At 36.9% G+C, this 25,742-nt stretch overlaps 1 protein-coding gene across 4 annotated transcripts in view; it reads right to left on the bottom strand.

Annotated features, from left to right (window-relative positions):
- diaph3 (diaphanous-related formin 3) overlaps positions 1–25,742 on the bottom strand; it is a 391,776-nt gene that overhangs the window by 243,286 nt on the left and 122,748 nt on the right. For all 4 annotated transcript variants that reach the window (XM_073876167.1, XM_073876164.1, XM_073876165.1 and 1 more), the window contains 7 exons: positions 18,545–18,655; positions 16,283–16,401; positions 15,786–15,902; positions 9,223–9,341; positions 7,787–7,851; positions 6,129–6,233; positions 2,318–2,608 (listed from right to left, as the gene is read on the bottom strand). In XM_073876167.1, the coding sequence (XP_073732268.1) occupies positions 2,318–2,608; positions 6,129–6,233; positions 7,787–7,851; positions 9,223–9,341; positions 15,786–15,902; positions 16,283–16,401; positions 18,545–18,655 (927 nt within the window). The remainder of the gene's footprint in view (positions 1–2,317; positions 2,609–6,128; positions 6,234–7,786; positions 7,852–9,222; positions 9,342–15,785; positions 15,903–16,282; positions 16,402–18,544; positions 18,656–25,742) is intronic.

Here is a 25,742-nt window from a genome sequence, read left to right as displayed (position 1 = left end):
AAGAAAACTAGGAAGGAATGAAGGAACAAAGGAAGGATGGAAGGAGGGTAAAAAGAAAGAAAAAATAAAAGACAGAAAAAAGGAATGAATGAAAGAAGAAAGAAAAAGAAAGGAAGGAATGATGGAAGAAAGGAAAGAAGGAAGAAAAAAGGAAGGAATGAAAGAACAAAGGAAGGATGGAAGGAAGGTAAAAATAAAGAAAAATAAAAAGACGGAAAGAAAGAAATGAATGAATCGAGGAAGAAAGAAAAAGAATGGAAGGATGGGAGATGGAAAGAAGGAATGAAGAAAAAAGAAAGGAAGGATGGAAGAAATGAAAGAAGGAAGAAAAGGAGAAAGGAATGAAGGAACAAAGGAAGGAAGGTAAACAGAAAGAAAAAAAGACAGAAAGAAAGGAACAAATGAAGGAAGAAAGAAAAAGAAAGGAAGGATAGAAGAAAGGAAAGAATTAAGAAAAAGAGTAAGGAATGAAGGAACAAAGGAAGGATGAAAGGAAGGTAAAGAGAAAGAAAAAGACAGAAAGAAAGGAATGAATGGAGGAAGAAAGAAAAAGAAAGGAAGGATGGATGGAAGAAAGAATGAAGAAAAAGAGGAAGGAATAAAGGAACAAATGAAGGATGGAAGGAAGGAAAACAGAAAGAAAAAAGAAAAAGACAGAAAGAAAGAAATGAATAAAGGAACAAATGAAGAAAGAAATGAAGGATGGAAGAAAGGAAAGAATGAAGAAAAAAGAAAGAGAGGAAGAAATGAAGGAACAAAGAAAGGATGGAAGGAAGTACAAAAGAAAGAAAAAATAAAAAGACAGAAACAAAGGAATGAATAAAGGAACAAATGAAAAAGAAATGAAGAATGGGAGATGACAGGAAGGATGGAAGAAAAAATAAAGTTATGATGGAAGGAAGTAACAAAAGAAAGAGAAAGAAAGAAAGAAAGAAAGAAGGAAAGAAAGAAAGAAAGAAAGAAAGAAAGAAAGAAAGAAAGAAAGAAAGAAAGAAAGAAAGAAAGAAAGAAAGAAGGTTGGTCAACCTTTAGATTGTTTAAAATATGCCGTATAAATAAATAGAAAAACGTAAGAAAACAAGAAAAGGAAAAAGAGGAATGCAAAATCCTCTTTCATTGGCTTGTGTTATTACATTCACTATTCTTTATACAATAAATCTTTATAAACGGCAACAACAATCCTTGTTTAATTTGTCAAATTCATGCTACAGCTTCCTATGAGCATGCTAAGATGCTATCTGAAGGTTTAAAAGGAACCTTTAGTAACTGGGAACAAGAGCAGGGCATTGTGGGTATGATCAGTTAAATGTCGTTTTGTTGAGATAAAGACTGAAAGGGTAATCAATGAGACTGGCTGTGCTAATGAACAAAACCTTACACTCCTGCCAAATACCTGTGCCAATAACAGCCCTTCAAATCTCCTCCATGAGGACACGTTCAAGAAAATCAAACAAATCAAGAATACACTGGATGTGAGTCTGATGACTAGTAGCTCAGCGTAATTGATTAACTGCCGTTTCCAACTGGGTGCGATTATATGAACACACATTACTGTGTTCAGTCCAACAACCAGCCAATCCGACGGGCACGGGGTGGCGTGTTTCCCATGATGCACCAGCTGTCTCGTCTTTGGCTTTCTAAGCTGCAAAGCTCTTGTTAATGAGTGATAAAAGTCCTGGGTCAGAAGCCATGAATATTGCATGGCGTTGGCATCTAAAGCAGCTGTTTAAAAAACTCATAAGAGCCTCTTTGTGTCCGTATATTGGCTAATTACAAACAGGTTTTAGATGAGATGAAGCATATGGTGAAGTCTTTAAAACATCTGTAAGATGGTGGCAAAAGAGACAGGGATTAAATATTAATCGTAATGTTATAAACTAATACCACTCTCGAAGAAGAGCGCACGCCAACATCTGCAGAGAAACGAGAGCGGGCAGTCTTACAATGGTGCGATCCGTCACAGTGGAAGGGTTTCGAGCATCTTTTTTTACTAGTTAATGACGGTTGGCGCAAAACAGCAACAAGCAAAACAGCAGAAGTTTTCTTCACAGTTACTTTGCGAACATCTGTCCTTTTATGTTGCTGCTGCCACTGTGTTTCACTGCCAGGATTTTTTTCCCCAATGGTGTTTGAGTGAGTTTAAAAATAAAACTAAAGAAAGTTGCTGCTGGTATTTTAGTAGAAGAAAAATGAACAGAAATACAGACAGATGCACATACAGGAGATTCATTCAAACTTCTAAAACTTTATTCTGCACCAGTTTCTAAAAACTGGCTTACCTCAACTAACAACTAAGGTTTGAAGCATCATGTGTTACCTTGGACCAGTTGAGGCGCTTCATGGAAGTTTCAGGCTTGAATTCCTTCTTGGGCTTCAGACCAAAAGGCAGCGTGTCCGGCGTTGAGGCGAATGGCATCCCAAGCAGACCCGGTGGAGGAGGGGGTGGAGGTATTCCGGGCATGGAAGCACAGCCAGGAAGAGGTGGTGGTGGAGGAGGTGGGGGAACTGGAGCACCAGAAAGGGGGGGTGGAGGAGGTGGAGCGGGTGGAAATGAAGATGAGGCAGATGAAGACAAGGCCTGGATAGACTGCGCTGATACTGCACCAAACTGTGAATAAATGAGATTAAGATTATATTTTAATTTATGGACACTGGACATCTTCCTCCATGAGGAATAGTGACAGTTTCAAACGATGTTAACAACAGAATCTTTTGAACGCACAAACTGAAAATAAAAAAATGAAAATAACTAGCTTCAGGTAACACCGCCATCTTAGTCGCGTCCACATTCAAGATGAGCGCGTACGCAGTTTATGGAGGGTTCTGTGCTGCTGCTTTGTGCCCCCGCCCTCCGAATTTATCATATGTCACTAAGACAAGTGTGTACACTATGCTGATACGTTCTCCTGAATACAGAACAGTCTAAGATGGCGGCGTTACCAGAAGCTAGTTATTTTCATTTATTAAGTTTTAAAAGTGGATATTTCTACAACAAAACTGTGCGGATTACCCTCAGAAGGCTTTTGTTTATCATCGTGAAGCCGTTCAGATTTATTTTGTGAAGGATGGATGCACATTTTTTGGACTTGAAGGAGTGGACCCTGTAACTTTACATCTGATTAACTGAAAGATCTAAAACATTTTCGAAAATTACTGAAAATGTGTTCGTCTGAAAAATATGAACATATGCATCTACGATGGCTTGGGGGTGTGTAAACGTGGATTTAATATCATTTTTGACCGAACTATCCCTTTAATGTGAACACAGTTGCCAACTCCTTTTATAATATGCAAACAAAAAAAGTTTATGGACCAGAAATTCATTAGAGACCCAATGTGAAGCATGGCATCCTGTAAACTATAGTATCAGTAGACATTTGTAAAAAAAAATCCTGCCATAAAAATATAGGTGGGTGATTCTCACAAAACCATTGAAACACCACGGCACTAATGATTTTAGCTTTAAAATGTTTAATATAGTAACATTAAAAAGCATCAGAATTAACACAATACTGTGTTCTACCTTGCACAATGTGTGATTTCAACATAAGAATTTATAATTGGAAATTGTATCTCATTTTCTGCTGAAATTCTCATTACCGCAATGTGTCCTGCTGTGTTTGAACATGCGTTATGTTGTAATTTAATCAAATTAACACAAAAATATTAAGAAAAAAAATAAATGGATGTTTTGCTAGACTACTTTAGATGACAGAAAAAATATTTACTGAATATTCATGTATAATAATAATGAAGAAAAATTAGGAAAATGATGTGTCCATGCCTGATGTTCTCATCCTCCGCAACACTTTTTGAGAACAGTTTAAGCACACATACAGAATTTTAATAAAGTTTGATTTGGAGTGACCAAGCACATGGACCAGTTACTTCAAGATGGCTACCAGGTAAGATCATTTTTTTTTACAGTTAATTTGAAATATTGTCTTGTCCAATGCTTACACGACATTTTGATTATCATTACCGCAACAGATGCTTATTAAATGTTAATTTAATTAATAGAAGCATAATACTTTGATTTTAAATGCATGTGCAGAATCTCCAAATTATGTTCTTTCAGGTTTGTCATGTCATTTTGAAAATATGTCAGTGTTGATGTTTTCTGACTGTTGCGGTAATGAGACTTTTTAGGACTAATTTTTTTAAATTATGTTACAAAAAGTGTTAAATGATAAGTAAAAGTTTTTAAATTAATGTTCCCATTTACTCCAGACTTTGTTTTTCAATGTCTGGTGGGAAAAAAAAGTAAATTTAAGCAATTTTTTCATTTTCATGCTTGACATTTTGAAAACCAAGTTTTCGTGAGAATCACCCATGTACAATCAAAAGGAATTGAAACTTTCTATTTTCTAAATGGTTATGAAAAATATATGTGATGGCAAAAAAGCAAAAGAGAAAAATAAGAAAGTAGCCATTGCTATTTTGGCATAGAGCAAGCTACTGAACCCCATGTTACTTCTTAAAAATATATATGGCTCTGTTCTATAGTGATTTCACATGAATGTTGAAGTCTACACTGTCTTAGATAAATTTAGAAACATTGAGATTTATTTAAGCCAAAAAATTAATTGAAAATAAAAAGACCAAAACCCATGTCTGCATAAATCACCTCAATGTCAAACCTACAAACGAAACCGAGTAAACAAGTATGATGCGTAACTCTAATGTATCCAATCCATTCATCCCGAATGGCAAACAGCTGCAATAAGTGGATTTATTGAACAACTAGATGCTCTAATTCAAACTGCGTGCATGCTGGCCGGCAGATAATTCACAAGCTAAGAGTCGCCATGACTGACGGTCCTGTGTACGTGGAGAATTGACTGGGTGATTACGCTTTGCACTGCTGCAAACGATCGTACCCCAAAGAGATGGATCAGCTTAACTGCCTGCTCTCCAAACTTTCACTTCGCTCATCGGCCACCATTATTTTAGAATTGATCCGCTCTATCGACGGTGACCCGGTGAGCCAAAAAGCAATTGATCAAACAAACTGTTCAGTTGATGCCCTATTTGTCATGTCATTGTGAGAGGTTTGGAGATCCACGCAGCTCTGTAAAACAAAAGGGCTGTGAGGGAGCCAAAAAATTAAAAACTACACAAAAAACAACTACTTTATGTTGCTGAAACACTTTGAACTCCTTACACAGGGTATATCCACAAAATTATCTAGTGTAATTACATAGAAATTTCTATATGTGGCTTTCATAACCACATACTTTATCTTGCACTGTATATAAACTCAAGAGCGATGAAAATCTAGACTCTAATGTACTGATGAGATATGGAGCATCTAAGTTCAGGGATTTGGGGCAGTATGTTGTTTTTATAGCAGCTGTTCAGGGTGAACTACATCTAACATGAGGACAGCTCAATGCCAACCTCTATCAAAGAAATAGCTGAAGCTGTAAACAAGCTTGATGCCAGCTCCAAAATCAAATCAGTAAAATCTTTGTAAATGTACTGCAGGAATGATCCATAAATCCATCATCAACCTGGCCATTCAAACTTTCTTGGCACACAAGCAATCTCTTTTAAGTTAGCATAAATGCGAGGTAAGGGGACACTTCTGTTTATCATTAGCATAGTATACCTGGGGATGTATAACAAAATCCCTTATTACTTACAAATACAGCTAAAGAATAGATAGGACAGATGTGCTTGCATTCCTTGTGTGCACATAAAGCAACTGCTGCCAAAACAAAGAGAATTCAATTTTCCCAAAAAAAGAGAGAATTGAAAAATAAAAAAGAAGGGTAAAGACATTGACTCTCTTACGGTAGACATTCACATGGGGCGTGTCTAATGCAACTTTTCTCTGGTCTTGCATAAACATAATTGTCTGATTCTGCACTAGGTTATTTGCATAAGGCGATCTGATTGGCTGACGCCCGCGTTGACGCTTGAAAAGTTGAGAAATGTTCAACTTCTGCCGCAGTGACAGTGACACGATGGATCCACAATTCAGTTCGGCAATGCATGACGCCACCCATATAAAGTAAATGAGAAGCGTTAATGCTTACGCCCCGTGTGAAAATACCGTTAGTACTGCTATGACATCAAAACAGTGACAAAAGTGGGCAAACAAAGAGAGAGGAAAACATAGATACCTGGTTTCTATAGGCCTGAAGTTCAGCCTCAAGTTCATTGATCTTTTCTTCTCTCTTTAACAGTTGAGCCTGAGCTTCCTGTCTGCCCAGGAACTCCTCGTCAAACTGGAGGGTAAAGTCATATCATTAACAGAGATAAGGCACATAAAACACAAAGTAAAGCTTGCATAACAACTTGAACTGATGCACAAACAGCACTCAAATGTGTTCCTCTTATAACAATAATTGCTAAAATGAAACAATAACACCTGAATGAAACAAATACAAAACATAGCTAATTAAATTATTCAAACTAATTACTAGCATAATTTTTAAAGAAGAAAACATTGAAATTGAAGAAAAAAATACTGAATTAAAGGAGAAAAAGTGGAATGATGGAGATGGGTAGGTGGATATGTGGATAGGTAGATCGATAGATCAATCAATAAGAACAATATATACGATCGACACGTTCGACAGATCGACGGACAGATGCTACGATCGACGGACAGATGCTACGATCGACGGACAGATGCTACGATCGACGGACAGATGCTACGATCGACGGACAGATGCTACGATCGACGGACAGATGCTACGATCGAAGGACAGATGCTACGATCGAAGGACAGATGCTACGATCGACGGACAGATGCTACGATCGACGGACAGATGCTACGATCGACAGGATGACAGATACATACGATCGACAGATACGATCGACAGACAGATACATACGATCGACAGATACGATCAACAGACAGATACGACCGACAGATACGATCGACAGACAGATACGACCGACAGATACGATCGACAGACAGATACGACCGACAGATACGATCGACAGACAGATACGACCGATAGATAGATAGATACGACCGACAAATAGATATGACTGACAGACCGACAAATAGATACGACCGACAGATCGACAGATAGATACGACCGACAGATCGACAGATAGATACGATCGACAGATACATACGATCGACAGATAGATACAACAGATAGATACGACCGACAGATACGATCGACAGACAGATACGATCGACAGATACATACGATCGACAGACAGATACGACCGACAGAAACGACCGACAGATATGAACGACAGATAGATACGATCGACAGATACATACGATCGACAAATAAATACGACCGACAGATACGATCCACAGATACAATCGACAGATAGATATGACCGACAGATCGACTGACAGATCAACAGACAGATACGACCGACAGATCGACAGACAGATACGATCGACAGATAGATACTATAGATAGACAGACAGACTGACAGACAGACAGACAGACAGACGCAAACATAAAAGTGTTTATGCTTGTTTTTCAAATTAACTAGCCTGTCTGCAAAGAAGAAAAGTTAAAGAGCTGTGGTTTGGCATGTATAGATTGGGTGCCCTCTAACACGTACATTGCAGCCCACAATTATAAAAGAGCGCTTTGAACAATCAATACAGGCGCCTTTTTAATCTCAGAATACTGTTAATTACAAATGGCTCTTTGAACGATTTCCAGTAATCTCACGTTAATTAAAGAAAGCTAAATGGTGTGGTCGAGAATGGTCATCAAAGGCTGCATTCTTCATTAGCAAATCTAAAGTGAAAAGACAGAAATGGAAAACAAGGGAGAGACAGAGGATAAAGGACACTTGCCTTCTGGGCTAACTCAGAAGCCCTCTGCTCAAATTCTTCTGCCCTGGCTTTATCCACGCACAACTCTGTGGACAGATGATTGACAGATAAAACATTCCAGTTTGGCACAGGCAAATCATCCGCCATGTACAGTGCTTCATGCATTTATTAGACCTCTTGTCTATTTGTTTTGAAGACCATCCAGCATCTTCAAGCGCTTTAACCCGGACTCCTTCCTTTTCAGAGAAAGTTATCAGTTTTTGACCATTTTGAACAGGAGTGAAGAATGTTAAATTGAATTTGTGTTTTTATAATCAGATTTTATTCGGCACATTAAACTTCTCTCAGAGGACAGAAATTAATCAAGTGTAACATTCAACCATTAAAACTTACCCTTCTATTAAAGACAGCAAGTAAATAACTGTAACTGAGCATCAGAATAAAATAAAGTGCTTTAGTATTTATTCTGGCTTTCTAATAAAACAATACATTTTGGATAAATTTATGGATAACAAGAATTATATTTTAGCAATAAAATACTGCTCTGACTAAAGAGCTAACACATACTGATGAATTAACCATTACAAAAACATTTTGGTAATCACCAATACTGTTTATTTAGGGAAGCTGTGGGTGGCTCAACCCTTATATTGTGTGGTGGGACATTTCACTTTAAAAAAAAAAATTTGCTCATTTTCCAGCTCCCCTAGAGTTAAACATTTGACCGTTTTGACCGTCTGGCGCTAGCACTTTTAGCATAGCTTAGCACAATCCATTGAATCGGATTAGACCATTAGCATTGCGCTAAAAATTACCAAAGAGTTTCGATATTTTTCCGATTTAAAACTTGACTCTTCTGTAGTTACATTCTTTACTAAGACTGACGAAAAATTAAAAGTTGCGATTTTCTAAGCCGATATGGCTAGGAACTATACTCTTAATTCTGGCGTAATAATCAAGGACTTTGCTGATGTAACATGGCTGCAGCAGGGGTAGTGATATTACGCACTGCCCGAAAATAGTCCCCTTGGTTACTTTCAATAGCAGGGGACTATTTTCGGGGCACTGGGTAATATCACTACACCTACTGCTGCCATGTTACATCAGCAAAGTCCTTGATTATTACGCCAGTTTGAGAATATAGTTCCTAGCCATATCTGCCTAGCAAATCGATGTAACTACAGAAGTGTCAAGTTTTAAATAAGAAAAATATCAAAACTCTTTGGTTATTTTTGCGGGATGCTAATGGTCTAATCAGATTCAATGTATTATGCTAAGCTATGCTAAAATGCTAGCGCCAGAATCGGGGATCAGGTGAATGGATTCCAAAACGGTAAGAATCAAATGCTTAACTCTAGGGGAGCTGGAAAATGAGCATATTTTCAAAAAAGTGGAATGTCCCTTTAATAAATGTGTTACTGTAAGTAAGGTATATTAAAACAGACACACACACACACCTAACAAGTGACTGAAATCCACATCCAGACGTTTCCGGTATTCGAAATCAGGATCAGTGCCACTACGATGTAGAACGATTTGTGAGACACACTCATCTATGATCTTAAAATACTGAGGCCTAAAGGACAGAGAACAAAAGAGTGAAAATTTATATATATATATATAAAACAGAACAAAAGATAGGATGAAAAAAAATGCATTGTAATATCTTTGGGAATACGGTTTTATGGATTCGGGCACAGAATAAGAAAAGGGTTATTAAATTAACTAAATTCTTTGACACTACTGATACTGGCTTGTACAAGCTATTAACTCATGCAAGGCAAATGACCGCTGAGTCCTTTAACTCTGCAACGCTGCATGACACCCATAAAACAGAATGAGCGAGACAAAAAAAAGGAGAAGGATGGAGGGGGAAAAAATCACAAAAGAGAAAACTGAAGATACTTTTGTGATACTGTAGAGTGAACTGTAGATTTAAAAGCATCATTCAGGCCACATTTAGCAATTTCATTGGCGCACCTGGAGTTGCTGTTAAAATCCAACTGGTCAGCTTTAGCTTCTGTTTTTTATATGTATACTCTCTCTCTCTCAGGGTCACTATAATATACTATACCATATAAAAGACCAAAATATGGGGACCATCTAGATACCTCTTCACCGAATACCACAGAGAGAGAGAGAGAGAGAGAGAGAGAGAGAGAGAGAGAGAGAGAGAGAGAGAGAGAGAGAGAGAGAGAGAGAGAGACAACCAAAAAATAATGATAAAAATGATATTTTTTGGTGAAAGAGGGCAGGAAAAATGAACCACTTAAGAACATTAAAACATTAAAGCCATTGTTACCTGGAGATTATAGACTGAATCAACATGGGTAATGATCTACAAAAATTATAAAGCCATTTCCTTAACAGTGAAATTATCAAAACTATCAAGTGGAAATGATGAGAATGAATCAGAGATGTGGTGAGGTGCTGGCTTACACTCTCGGGTTATTCCTACAAAATACAGACGGTCCACAGGATACATCTTTAAATGTCACTTGCAATCAACATCAACTCAAAATTGATTCAAGTTTAAAGAGCCCCTATTTTCCTTTTCATGATTTTACATTTGTTTTGGTGGGTAAGTGTACCGTATGTTAGTTTAAAGTTAATGATCAGCAAAGTTACAAAATCCAAAGTATACGATGACGCGAGTTATCGTCTCCAACTAAAATCTATATTCTTTTACTACAATGAACAAGTCTGCAAGTTGATGTGGATACGATGCACATTATCATAATTCCGCCCGCTTCTATCTCACAGCCTGTAAATAGACGATGCTTTCATATTTAAAAAATTTGCTACTGACTATTCAAACCATTATTCAAACACAAGTTTTAAGCAGTGTAGAGTAGCGCTTGTTGTTTGTCGTTTCTACGATCACAAATGCAGAGATGGTATTAATGTTTTAGTATCCTTACCTTACCAATCTACAGGGTTTCCACACCTTAGTTAACTTCAAATTCAATGACCTTTCATGGACTTTCCAGGTCCAATATCCTCAAATTCAAGGACTAAATATGGGGAAACATTTCAAGTGAGAGCAAGGTTACATCGTGTTACAATTTTGTGTTACACAAATTTGACGCTGTGAGAATGAAAGGGACATGTTTTTATATTGACCAAATAAAATGTGTTAATGTATCTTTCGCGCTCTATGGCAGGCAGGGTGGACAGATAATTACTCAACATGTTTAATCTTTCATAAATTATTTTTACGCCTGCCGGGTGTACGAACGTTGCTTTGTTCCGCTATTTTGGATGGAAGTCAATTGGAGGTCTAGTTTGTTTTCCCCCAAAAGTGGGCGTGAACCTGTTCAGAGACATTCTATGATGTTGCGCCGGTTGTGCGTATAGAGGAGCAACAGTAATGTACGGTATGTTGAAAAAAATTTGTTTTTGAACCATAAACCATGTAAACATATTATACACCAAACACACAAAATAATAGGGGTTCTTTAATAATTGATAGATTTGACAATGAGTTAGCATTACAAGAACATAAACATACCGACATCCCCACAAAAACAACCTGGCCCAAGAAATAATAGTAATCCCAAGCTCATTTCCATAATGACTACAGACAGAGCTAAACAATCACACGTCACGACTCTGCTGAAAGACCAATACTCACGCATGTCAACATATATGAGTACGAAGGGGGCACTGACTTTCTGCATTGGTTAAAACACAGTAAAATATCCTGTATTCTACAGATAAGGAGTCTGCTTTTGATCAAGACCAGGTTTAACACACCCCCAGCTGTGAGCTTGAAGACATGAAAACTCTTTGAGCAGACGCCACAGATGAAAAGAGGGAGAGAAAGAGAGTGAGAGCGTAAGTATATAGGGAACAGTAATGTGGGTATCTGAGATGAGAGAAAGATGAAAGTGGGTTCATTCTCTTTGTTGACACTGTCATTGGAAGGTTCGAGGGCTTCAGACCAGCAGGGTGTGTGGATGGCCGGTGTAGAATAAATAGTGCGTATGGACAGAGTTTAGAGAAAAATGTTCAGGTGATTTAATGGGAGGACTGGGACCTTTAAATGGGAACTGACCATGAGAGTGCCGCAGGGATTTTTGTACACGGAAGTTAGCGGGACACACTGGTTCTCTCGCAAAAAAATCCATTCATTTTTCCCATAGACTTTTGGATTATCGGAAAATATAAACTCTGTGTTTAACAAAAGTTTATAACACTCACATGTTTGGTCCAACAAGTTAGTCTTTACAGATTGAACACAACTTTTATGAATTTTTAAAAACTTTAAAAAGATTATTTGATTAAATCAAACAACCAAACACAGGTGTGAGGACACCCATCATTGTCCAGCCCCCACAGTCCCAAAATCATCTTGATCGAGCAAGCGCTTGTTGTACAGCTGCGAGCGCATAGAGAGAGTCGAGCGAGCGCTCATTCCAGCCTTTGCTTGCGTGACTGTGTGTGCGGACTGAGCAGAGGTGTGCTCTCGCGAGGACGTTTATCTGCGCGCAAATAGCCTTCTGCGCCCTCACGAAGATTTTTTTCCTCACATGGATAGTGTTCTGCGCTGGTATCTGTCGCTCGCGCATGGTTTTTGTGCACGCGAGTTTTGTGTCTGAATTAACAGCATATACACTGCAAAAAAAGATTTTCAAGTATAAATTCTTAGTATTTTTTTTCTTGTTTTCAGTAAAATATCAAAAAATTCTTAAATTAAGATGCTTTTTCTTGATGAGCAAATTGACCCAAGAAAATAAGTCTAGTTTTTAGACCAAAAATATCAATTTATCAATTTTGATATTTTTACTAAAAACAAGAGAAAAATACTAAGAAATGTTTTTTCTTGAAAATATTTTTTTTTGCAGTGTAAATCTGTTGATCATTTAAAAAATAGAGACCTCTGTGAAAAATGCAAGACTTTAAGGTGAAATTCTCACTCCTTTTAAAGGTGCAGTGTGTAATTTTTTGAAGGATCTCTTGACAGAAATGCAAAATAATATACAAAACTATATTATCAGGGGTGTACAAAGACCTTTCATAATGAACCATTATGTGTTTATTACCTTAGAACGAGACCTTTTTATCTACATACAAAGAGGCTCCCCTTACATGGAAGTCGCCATTTTGTGCTGCCATTTTTCTAAAGAAGCCCTTAACGGACAATTTTTTGTTGTCTCCGACGATGACATGTTTGTCCGGTGGCAGCCACCGTAGCTTCTCTATGTGTTTCAAAAGTAAGGGGTGAGCAGTGGACTACGCCGTTGGTTGCAATTCGCAACCTCACCACTACATGCCGCCAAAATGTACACACTGCACCTTTAATGCCTTAAAGGAATAGTCTACTCATTTTCAATATTAAAATATGTTATTACCTTAACTAAGAATTGTTGATACATCCCTCTATCATCTGTGTGCGTGCACGTAAGCGCTGGAGCGCGCTGCGACGCTTCGATAGCATTTAGCTTAGCCCCATTCATTCAATGGAACCATTTAGAGATAAAGTTAGAAGTGACCAAACACATCAACGTTTTTCCTATTTAAGACGAGTAGTTATACGAGCAAGTTTGGTGGTACAAAATAAAACATAGCGCTTTTCTAAGCGGATTTAAAAGAGAAACTATATTTTATGGCGTAATAGCACTTTTGGGAGTACTTCGACTCGCCTGAAAAGTCCGCTCCCCTTCTCCCTCTCATAATGGGAGAGGGAGGGTGTTACTGCGCCGAGTCGAAGTACTCCCAAAAGTGCTATTACGCCATAAAGTATAGTTCCTCTTTTAAATCCGCTTAGAAAAGCGCTACGTTTTATTTTGTACCACCAAACTTGCTCGTATAACCACTCGTCCCAAACAGGAAAAACATTGATGTGTTTGGTCACTTCTAACTTTATCTCTAAATAGTACCAGTGAATGAATGGGGCTAAGCTAAATGCTATCGAAGCGTCGCAGCGCGCTCCAGCGCTTACGTGCACGCACACAGATGATAGAGGGATGTATCAACAATTCTTAGTTAAGGTAATAACATATTTTAATATTGAAAATGAGTAGACTATTCCTTTAATTTGGGAAAATGAAATTTTATACTTTTTTAATACTTTTAAGACTCAGCGGTTACCCTGTACAGTTTTAAATTAGCTGATTTTGAAATATTTTGACTTTTTAAAAACCAGCAGAAACCCTGTAGTAACCTGCTGATTCTATAGCTCGTTCAACATGTTTGGCTAAGTCAAACCGGAAGAGGTGGAGACCAGTCTTCCCTTAAAACTGCCTGTACTCAGCCGATCAATGGCGCAGAGCAGTTGGATATGATACAGAGGTAGGAACCAGCTCAGTGTTTGAACATGAGCTGACTTTGATGTTCACGTCAGTCGCTCACTCACTCTAAACAGATCGGGTTCTTCTCTACCAGGTGCTATCTGTGGTACGAGACACTCAACAGATGGTCTCTCTATCTTTATGCCACTTTCTTTTTTGCACCTCTTTCTTCTGTCAAAGCTGTTATTCCTAACACAATACAGCTCATCGGCTAAAGAGCTTGAAAAGCTGTTCTCTGACAAACAACACAGTGAGTCATTAGCGAGACCTTAACACTGGGAGATGTATGCCGTAGCATCACTGCCACTAATTAGTCAGAAATGAGTGAAATCCACAGACTGGGTTTGAAGGGAAAGAGAACGCATCTTTACGCAAAGCTTGAAAAATATATAAATACAATATGAATCACATACATTAAGTCTGATTTAGTCTTGAAAAGCATTCACTCTTTTCAGGGGTTTGTGAAAGGTGTGCATGTGCTACCAGTAAAAAGCCTGGACATGCCCCATAATTTCATAATATTATAACTTACAAAATGTACAAAATGTGTCACTTGGGCGGTACTTTTGTACCAAAGAGGTGCATACTTGTCCCTCAAATATACACATTTGTACTTTAGTTAAAGGTACATATTGCTACCTGAAAGGTTCATATCTTTACCTAAATTGTACATATTACACTGAAAAAAAATGATTCATTGAATTTAATCTTTTTTTTTTTAAGGTAAGTGGTTGCAATCAATTTATTTAAGCTACATTTAAACAAAAGTTTTATATTTTATTTTACTTTATTAATCTTTTTTGTTTAAATGTAGCTTAAATAAATTGATTGCAACCACTTACCTTAAAAAAAATTGATTAAATTCAATGAATATTTTTTTTCAGTGTAGGCCCTTTTAGAAGGTACCATCCCAAAGACAACTTTTGTACCTTTTTTCGGAAAGTAACAAAAGCCATTTCTTCCCAGAGTTAAACATCTGATTTTTACTGTTACTGTATGTACCACGTTTGGCATAGCTTAGCATAATCCATTGAATCTGATTAGACCATTAGCATCACGCTCAAAAATAACCAAAGAGTTTTGATTTTTGATAATTGAAAACTTGACTCTTCTGTAATTACATCGTGTATGGTGACCTACAGAAAATTAAAAGTTGTGATTTTCTAGGCCCATACTCTCAGTCTTGCGTAATAATCAAGGACTTTGCTGCAGGACTTTGGTAATTTTTGAGCACGATGCTAATGGTCTAATCAGATTCAATGGATTATGCTAAGCTATGCTAAAAGTGGTACCGCCAGACACGGAGATCGGCTGAATGGATTACAAAACGGTAAAAATCAAATGTTTAACTCTAGAAGAGCTGGAAAATGAGCATTTTTTTATTTAAAGTGGAGTGTCCCTTTAAAAAGTATTTAAGAAGTTGACATGCACGTTAGATGTCTTTTGGCTGCCTTTCCTTACTATCGGGTCCAATCATTCCATATTAAGATCAATATAATATTAATATACAAGCAATATACATGAGATGGCATAACTTACATGTATCTTCAAAATTAATTATAAGTATTAAACCATAAATCTTAAGAGCAAAAGCTACATAAGAATATAAAAATGTGTGTATAGTTCACGTGTAAAAGTGTGTATACATTTTTGACCAGTATTGTAAATCCTTGTATCTTATCAGTGATCTTCTCGTGACAATCAGTCAATTAAAAAAAGAGCCTCACCGTGTGAAATAATCATTCCTGACCAGCAGCAGATGTTGCAGTATAGAAAGGAAATGATTCTCTGCATTAGTGTCCTTCACAGAGGAGAATAAAACATTGAATACATCCCCGATATCAGTACACAACGTGTTAAGGAGCATTTGAGCATTGCAGTTTTTACACATACTGATAAAACAAAGATCTCATCACCAGTCTTATATACACATGATTAAACACTAACAATAAATCAGGATCACTGATGGATAAAATCAGATTTAAGACAAGAACATCAATTCAGCTAGTGTATTTTCGACAAGGATATTATTATAGTCAAGCTGGGCTATGTATAATCAAAATATTATATTAGTGTTGAAGATTCAAAGGCCCTCTAAAGATCAAAGAATGAGTGGGAGGCAAAAGGGGAGGAGGACACTGAGCAGGGGAGTTTTTTAAGGAGCGTTTAGGTGTGGACAGAATATGAAATGATACATGTCTGTGTCTCAATGTAAGAAGGATATTCCAGTTCACTTCTGATGTCCTCCAGGCGATGGGAGAACTCAATCATGTCCTCCTCCTTGTGCTCCTCGAAGACCTTGAGCTGGATATCCAAAGCCTCATTTCTGACCGTGTTTAAGTTCTAGCAAGAGAGAGAGAGAGGAGGAAATAAAGCATACAAAGTGAAATCAAGTGTTTAATGTAGACATACTCCAATGCTGGCTAAAAACTCTTAAAATGTCTGGGTTATTTTTGACCCTTAAAGGGACATTCCACTTTTTTTGAAAATATGCTCATTTTCCAGCTCCCCCAGAGTTAAAAATTTGATTCTTACCGTTTTGGAATCTATTCAGCTGATCTCCGGGTCTGGCGCTAGCACTTTTAGCATAGCTTATCACAATCCATTGAATCTGATTAGACAATTAGCATAGCGCAAAAAAATAACCAAAGAGTTTCAATATTTTTCCTATTTAAAATTTGACTATTCTGTAGTTACATCATGTACTAAGACAGAGAGAAAATTAAAAGTTACGATTTTCTAGGCAGATATGGCTAGGAACTATACTCTCATTCTCGTGTATAGTTCTCATTCTCGCTGTACATGGCTGCAGCAGGCGCAGTGATATTACGCAATGCCCGAAAATAGTCCCCTTACTTTCAATAGCAGGAGACTATTTTCGGGCATTGCGTAATATATCGAAATCCTTTGGTTATTTTTTAGAGCTTGATGCTAATGGTCTAATCAGATTTAATGGATTGCGCTAAGCTATGCTAAAAGTGCTAGGGCCAGACCTGGAGATCAGCTGAATGGATTCCAAAACTGTAAAAATCAAATGTTTTCTCTAGGGGAGCTGGAAAATTAGAATTTTTTAAAGTGGAATGTCCCTTTAATGGGTAAATATTGGACAGAACACATGCTGGGTTAAAAATGACCCCATGATGGGTTGTTGTTATGCAACCATGGGGTATAATAACCCAGCAGTTGTTTTAAAACAACCCAGCATTGGGTCAATTTTAACCCAGCAATGTGTTTGGTCCAATATTTACCCATTATGGGTCAAAAATAACCCAGCATTTTTTTAGAGTGTAGGCCATTTTGGAACAAAGCGAAAAAAATGCTTGTTTAGAAATGTGGCCTGGACCACAAAATGTGGGTCTAAAGAGTCAATTTTTTAAATTGAGGTTTATACTTCACCCGAAAACTGGATAAATAAGCTTTGCATTTTTGTTGGGATATGACAATATTTGGCCGAGATACAACTATTAAAAAATCTGGAATCTGAGGGTCCAAAAATCTAAATATTGAGAAAATTGCCTTTAAACTCCAAATAAACTCCTTAGCAACCCACATTACTAATTATAAACACTTTTTATATATTTACAGTAGGAAATTTACAACATATCTTCAAGAAACATTATCTTTACAAAAAATCCTAATAATAATTTTGACCTGTACTGTACAATGTGTTGTTGGCAATTGCTATAAACATCCCAATGCCACTTATGACTGGTTTTGTGGTCCAGTGTCACAAATTCACATAATATCAATGTTAAAACTGAGCATTTTAACATACCCCCACCCATATTTACACATCAACACTAATTTATGGCATTTAACATGCAAAGAAGTTAGCCAATTATAAAATATTGTAGATAATATACATATAGAAATCTACCAAGTACACTAGCAAGAACAGCAGAAAAAAATCCTTTAAAACTAAAACTATGTTTTTAGGCAAAGAAACCTTGACTAACATTAACAGTGGATTGTTAGGGACAAAAACATACATACAAACCTTTTAAAAGACAATTTAAAGAAAGAGCATTCAAAAAATAATATTTTGCTTTTATTTCTGTAGATGTTCCCATCTCACTGCATTCCTGAGAAAGGAAGCAGCTTCTGTTTGGAATAATAAATAAGACATGGCTAAGGCATTAATCTATCTCACTCACACACTCTCTGGCTTTCATTTCACACACTTCACCTGTTTTGTTCAGGCACTTTTCAGTAACTTTGTTGATAGAACATAACCACATTCAGAATGCCAAAAGGAGGGCGAGAGAGAGAGAGAGAGAGAGAGAGAGAGAGAGAGAGAGAGAGAGAAGGAAAGAGAGGGGAAAAGCGAAGAAGAAAGTCCAATCCAATCCTGGCTTCAGGTATTGATTCAGCCAAGCGACCTCTCCTTCAGGCCTCATAAATTATTCGCAGAGCCATTTTACAATATTTCACTCAAGTGGACAACTCATTTAAATATTAATACACAGGCAGTGTTCGAGCCGCTTACCGGCAGGATCTCTCGCAGGCCGCAGCGCATAAATTCATTTCGGATGTGAAGCCTCAAGTCCAACTCATCAGGAGATGTTACGAGGGCATTGATGAGCTGCATACAGGCCACCTAGAAAGAAAAGATAACATTAAGCTTATGAAACGCTGTGTGTTTATGCAGGTCTGAGGGTATCTTTGAATAACATAGATAGCATACAGTATGTAACCATGTTCATAACTGACTGCTAATTGGTAGAAGGTATGTCACTTTTTAAAATGTGTCAGGAGTGTGAAATGCTAAACTTTATTTAAAATTATTTTAAACAGCATTTTAATTAAAATAATAAGGGTAGACGGCCAAACTTTTTTATTTGGGACACTACCTGACATAACTGTACTTATTGAAATTAAATGTATGTGAACCCACAATAACAGACACATTTTAGCATAGGTAACTTGTTTGCACACAGTACGAGACCAGACTCTGGACCTGTTGAAGAGCAGAACTGTGGTTTATGGTTCTCAGAGAGATCTTAGCCAATATAAACGATATCATCACCTCAGTCAAAACCCACAATTCAAGCGAACACAGATCATCAATTATTGATCATCTGTCTTTGAGTCCCTCTAAATCATGTGTGCGTGTGTGTGTGCAAGTGCTTAGCTAAAAGACCCCGGGAATTCAGAAGACTGAACTGTATTGACAAGACAGTGAATTGTTTACATGGCTCAGTGTGTTCATGTATGTTCTTCACGTTTGTGCACCAAGACGATTAAATGATTAATAATAAACAAACCAAAGACATTTCACTTTCTTTATAGTTGTGATTCTCATCTAGGCTTTTGTGAATACAGAGTCTTCAAAGTCTCTGTAAAGTCAGATATTAAATGTGTTCTTAGTTTGTCAAACCACAAAAAAAAACGTGTTATTAACCACCGAACCAAATTTGAATGACGGAAAAAACGGCAAGTAAATCAAATAAGCAAGGCTTTGAACCAGTTCACGGAACAAAAACCAGAAATTTTGATGTTTTGCAAGAAACAGAAATGAAACCAGAAACTTTCAAAAAACATATGTTCCAGAACAGAATCGTTTATTTAAAATAATTATAACCGGTTAATACTATTATTTTTTTGTTCTTTGACAAGATTTTTGTGCGATATGACTCGGTGAAGTTCACTTCCGGTCGTTGTTGACTCATCTGTGAAATGAGAAGCTTGCCACCATCAAGTACCCTACTCAAGCCCACACTCTAAGAAAGGATGTGTTAATTTTAACACATTGTTTTGTGTTAAACTATTTAACACATTATGTGTTATTTTAACACATTGTGTGTCATTTCGTGTAGATTGTGAGCTTAAAAAAATGAAATGGACAACACAAGATGTGTTAAAACAACACAAAGTGTGTTATTCCAAAAATAACAGAGATGTGTTAAGTTAAGGACAACACACTAGATGTGTTGTCCTTAACTAGACACAAGATGTGTTAATTTAACACATTCATTTTAACAGTGCAAGTCTTTAATGCTCAATCATAAGAGGTAAATTGTAGGCTATCAACTATCTCAAGATGTTTGTGTTTTTAATATTAATTAGTGGTTTAACGGATTGCAGTTGATCCATGATCCGTACAGATCACGACCCACGGTTCGGCTCGCATGAGGTTCGCGGATTAATGCGCATAATAGGGTGAAAGTTTATCATTTGCATGTATTTCAAAGGCTTGCAAATGTTAACACTTAAGTGATTTTAAACAAATTTAACTGCAAAAGGTGCTAAAGTGAGCAATTTTCTGTACGCAGAGACGCACATGTGGTTGAATGTGTCTGGTCCAACTCCATTCAAACATGATTATCCCTATGCCCTTCAAGGATCAGAATTCTTGATGTATAAACATGAGAGAGTTGCGCTACTATGTCTAATATTGTAGTCCATTAAAATACATTTGGTGAATAAAGCACTGAAAACAACATAATTTTCACTTTATGTGGAGCGACTGTTTATACTGCATTTTCTTTCCAGAGCGCCGTTTGGAATTCGTCCTCCGTCTGTGTGTATGCGCGTATTTAAGTGCACTCAAAAGTGCATACACGGAGAGACGCGCTTCAAAAAGCAAGCGAACAATCGTTCTGTTCTTGACAGGACACATACAAACAAAATGATCTCGAAAACCACAGTATTCTTTTTCTAAGAAAAACATTTGTTTAAGTTGTTTGCAAATAAACGACATGGCAGAAATTGGCCTTGTCTTAATTTATGTGTAATGCTGAAACAAATCTAGGCATGTCAGAATTACAGTTATGCCGCTTACATAATGTAGCATTTTTTAATGTTTGATGACAAGATATGTAGACTAATAATATAAGTTTAATGTCCTAATGATCAGCCTACTTATTTGTATGTTCCACAGCTGACATGGAACGTTATTAACCGGGTTGGGAACTTTATTTTTTGTTCTAACCGGTTCAGGAACATAAATTTTAGGGTTGAACCGAAAAAATTTAAAAACTTCAAAAAAATCTGGTTCAAAGCTGTGAAAAAAGTTATCAAAATCTTGGAAAAATAGACAGCATTCTCTGCTCTAATGCTGAAACCACACCCACTCAAGGGAAAGCAGCCCTCTCTGTCAACTTTCAAATACCGCTAAAACCTGAATGGATGCCCATTATTATGCTAGGGGCGGGGCCATGCACGATGACTTAAGTGCATCATCAAGCCACCGTTTTAGGCCCGCCTAAAAAAATCCTAAATTCAGAAATAATAAAAAAACTGTTCAACAATCTAACTCTGCAATTCAGTAGCAATACATTTCTAACATTTACAATGTGTTTAGAAACTATTTTCAAGACTGACTTTACAGGGATTTTAAAACTTCAGTCAAACAGCTATACGCATGAACACAATAACATGCAAAAACAAGGAAATCAGAACATTTTAAAAACTATATAAATAATTTTAACCCTTAACCTCAGTAAATGAGCAAAAAAGGCTTGCAGTTGACAAAACGATGAGCGTGTGACATTTTTACAATCCCTAAAAGAAAAAGTAATTATGCTTTTATGTCTCAAAATATCTATTTTGGCAAAATAAGTCATTTATAGTCAAAACCTTTTGATTTAAGGTGAGACACTGATTTGTGTACCTGTGAGAAGAATCTTTGCAGATTTAAGGCTTTGAGAGACATTTACTGACAGACACCAAAAAGAGAAAAAACATGTAATCTGTCATTAATAGCTTAACTGCACCCTCTCTTTAATCTGACAACTTCACACATCTTGTATAAGAAGGGAGTGGTGGGAGGACAAGATGATGAGAAAAGGCAAATGTTTACATTTCACTAAAAATGCTTTTTTTCTTCATTAGCTTAGAAGTAGCACAGTACAAAATATACCGGCTATCTGCTAGATATGAAATGTATGGAGTAAATGTGATAAAAACCTGACACATTTAAAAAACATTTATTTTATGAATAAGCAAACAGACATTACTATGGTCGACCCTAAGCGTCCTGCCTGCAAGCACAAATATGCTGTACTTTATGTGCGAGTCTAAATGTGCCTATTTGTAGACATATCCTGCACACACACAAGAGTGCACTGTGTAAGGAGAGACCCTAAAGGAAAATCCTAAACCGTTCCTAGTGAACACACTTTTTGATAAATCATTCATACGGTTAAAAGAGATCACAGCTGACTATTAAACAGGAACAATAACCAGTAATCAATAAAACATTGCTGAGGGCTTCCAAACACACCAGTCGGCCTTCGTGGATATTAACCTACCTGTCTTGATTTTATTTTATTTATTCATATTTTCAGTCTTGTCAGGAATGGAAAGAAACTTAAATGGGTGTATATTATCTGCAATGTATAATTTATTTAGATCAAGCAGTCTGCCCCTCTTCCCTTAAATACTGTAAATGTTTAAGTGACAAAGGCCGCAATGAAGGGAAAGCTCAGTGCCGGCATCTCACCTCCCTCTGCTACCAATTAAACTAAAACAGTGCTGTCTTGGTCAGCCTCAACAATAAACCCACACAGTTAATGCAGCCAAACTATTACATGCAGTTCTGTATGGTCACCAGGGCAAGCGTACTACAGTGTAAGAGAGCAGAGCAGGATTTGAGAATTAGCACACATGGACACACACACACACACACACACACATATAAGCACATAGCAACACTGAGCGCCCAGCGAGTGCCAGAATTTGACTAAACGAACAGCTTTAGCTCACAGATAAGCAGCTTTTATTCAACACACACCAAAAAACTGGAACGCTAAAGCATCAGAGATCTACAGAGATTCTTTTCTCTTAAAATACTGCTTTTTCTTTCTTATCTATGCACATTTTCTCAACCTTTGTCTTGTTTTCTAGTAAAATCATCTTATAATACTTATAAATACTTATGAACCTTTATGTCAATTTATGACGCTGTGACAAACTGGAATTTAAAGGGATAGTTCGGCCAAAAATGATATTAAACCCATGATTTACTCACCCCCAAGCTGTCCGAGTTGCATATGTCCATCGTTTTTCAGACAAACACATTTTCGGATATTTTAGAATATGTTTTAGATCTTTCAATTAATTAAATGTGAAGTTATGGGGTCCACGACCTTCAAGTCCAAAAAAAGTGCGTCCATCCTTCACAAAATAAATCCAAACGGCTCCAGGATGATAAATAAAGGTCTTCTGATGGTAATACGCGCAGTGTTGTTGTAGAAATATCCATATTTAAAACTTTATTAACGAAAATAGCTACCTTCCAGTAGCGCCGCCATCTTGGACTCCTCTGTATTCAGGAGAGAGTATAAGCGTAGTGTACGCACTTTTCTCAGTGACGTATGACAAATTCGGAGGGCGGGGGCACAGAGCAGCAGCAGAATAGCCTCCGTAAGCTGCGTAAAGCTCTGATCTTGAATGCGGACGTGACTAAGATGGCGGCGCTACCGGAAGGTAATTATTTTCATTAATTAAGTTTTAAATATGGATATTTTAACAACAACATCGCGCGGATTACCCTCAGAAGACCTTTATTTATCATCCTGGAGCCGTTTGGATTTATTTTGTGAAGGATGGACGCACTTTTTTTGGACTTGAAGGTCATGGACCCCGTAACTTCACATTTAATTAACTGAAAGATCTAAAACATTAAATGTGTTTGTCTGAAAAACGATGGACATATGCAACTCGGACAGCTTGGGGGTGAGTAAATCATGGGTTTAATATCATTTTTGACTATCCCTTAAAAATGCATAGAGAAGCTATGGTACCCGCCACTGGAAAAATATGTAATTGACAGAGACAACTTAAAATTAAAAAAAAGTTTGTCCATTAAGGGCTTCTGTAGAAACATGGCGGCACAAAATGGCGACCTCCACATAAGGGGACCCTCTGTGTATGTAGATAAAAACGTTTCATTTCAGGTAGTAAAAACATAAAAGTTCATTATAAAATGGTCTTTATACACCCCTGATAATATAGTTTTGTATATTATTTTGCATTTCTGTCAAGAGATCCTTCTAAAAATTACACACTGCACCTTTAAGTCTGTCGGTGGAATATGTGGCACTGAAGAAGAGTGTGGTCTCAAAAATGTTTGCACTTTTGCACTTCAATGCCTCTGATAAAACTAAATAAATATTTTGAAAGAGCAGTATGCCTCGCATTTGTGTGTGAATCCATTCTTTTTTTCTATTACATTTATGATGGCTAAAATAAAATTAAAGAAGAAATCTAACAAAATGTGATACAAATATATGCAGGGCTCCAGACTAACTTTTTTCACTAGGAGCACAGTGGCCCCCAAATGAAAATTTTAGGGGCGCAACCAGAAAATTTAGGGGCACATACTGTAAATCAACATGCTAACCAAATATTCACATTTCTACTAATTTCCACTGTATTACTAATAAATACTTTAATGATAGATGCAGAAAGTACAATGTGCGGTTTCAGAAAAAAGGTCAAATTTACTGGTCGCACATGTGCGACTGGATGTAAAATACAGTGGCACACTCTCAAATATTGGTGGCAGTCTGGACCCCTGATATGCCAATGTCATTTCAAAGTTATAAACAAATGTAAAACAACCCAAAAAATTGTATCGATCTTTTTTGTTATGTATTTATTTTATTTAAATAAATTAATTATTTTATAAATGCAATGACAAAAAATTAACTATAGGTCAATTAAGAATATTAAATACAGATGCACTATAAAAAAGTATCATGACGACGTAAATCCATATTTTATACTGTCAGATTGGGTAGGAAAACTATTAAAAAGCAAACTGAGTGCATGGTGCATTTCCTTTTTCGGCCACAGGGATAAATACTCCTAATCAAATGATTAATTATTTATAAAAATGATTATGTTAAATCTCATCAGGGAAGTTTGACTAATGCCAGCTTGTGTTTTACAATGCAAATGAAAAACCGTAGCTGGCAGCATTAATCTCTAAGCTTTACAAGTGTCATGAGCCCCTGAGCATGCTGGCTAAACAAAAGGTCACGTTGATCTGTCAGAAAAGGACAGGAAATTAAGTTAGTTTTGTGCTGTTTAATTTATAAACAGATTTCACGGGTGTCTAAGTACCACACAGTTTAAAGGAGCATTCCGCATCTGTACTTATATAGGGTTTTGAGTTGTGTTCTTGTGAATTTGTTTTCTTATCCTTTTCACGGTGGCATCTATACACAGACACATGGGGAATTAAAGTGTAAATTGTGTTGTAAAGGTGATGCAGGGCCTGTGACTTCATTGTTATACTAAAGTCACTATCAAGCAAATTGCTGGTGTTTCATCTCAGCCCAACCGCCCTCAAATCTCTGAGGGAAACTTTCAAAACAGGTTTTTATATAAAGGGACATTCAAGCTTATTTCTGCATCTTAGTAAAGAGCGCACATACATGATTTCATCCAAGATGCTGCAAAGAGCATTGGGAAAATGAGCAGTGTAACTTTATTCTCAAGCGTAAATTTATTTTTAACAGATATTATAAATGTGATATATACACTCACCTAAAGGATTATTAGGAACACCATACTAATACTGTGTTTGACCCCTTTCGCCTTCATAACTGTCTTAATTCTACGTGGCATTGATTCAACAAGGTGCTGAAAGCATTCTTTAGAAATGTTGGCCCATATTGATAGGATAGCATCTTGCAGTTGATGTAGATTTGTGGGATGCACATCCAGGGCACGAA

Source organism: Misgurnus anguillicaudatus, chromosome 14, assembly GCF_027580225.2.
Source record: "Misgurnus anguillicaudatus chromosome 14, ASM2758022v2, whole genome shotgun sequence".
Classification (NCBI taxonomy): Eukaryota; Metazoa; Chordata; class Actinopteri; order Cypriniformes; family Cobitidae; genus Misgurnus; species Misgurnus anguillicaudatus.
Note: the sequence above shows the minus strand (reverse complement) of the source record. Positions and strands in the feature narration are given on the sequence as shown.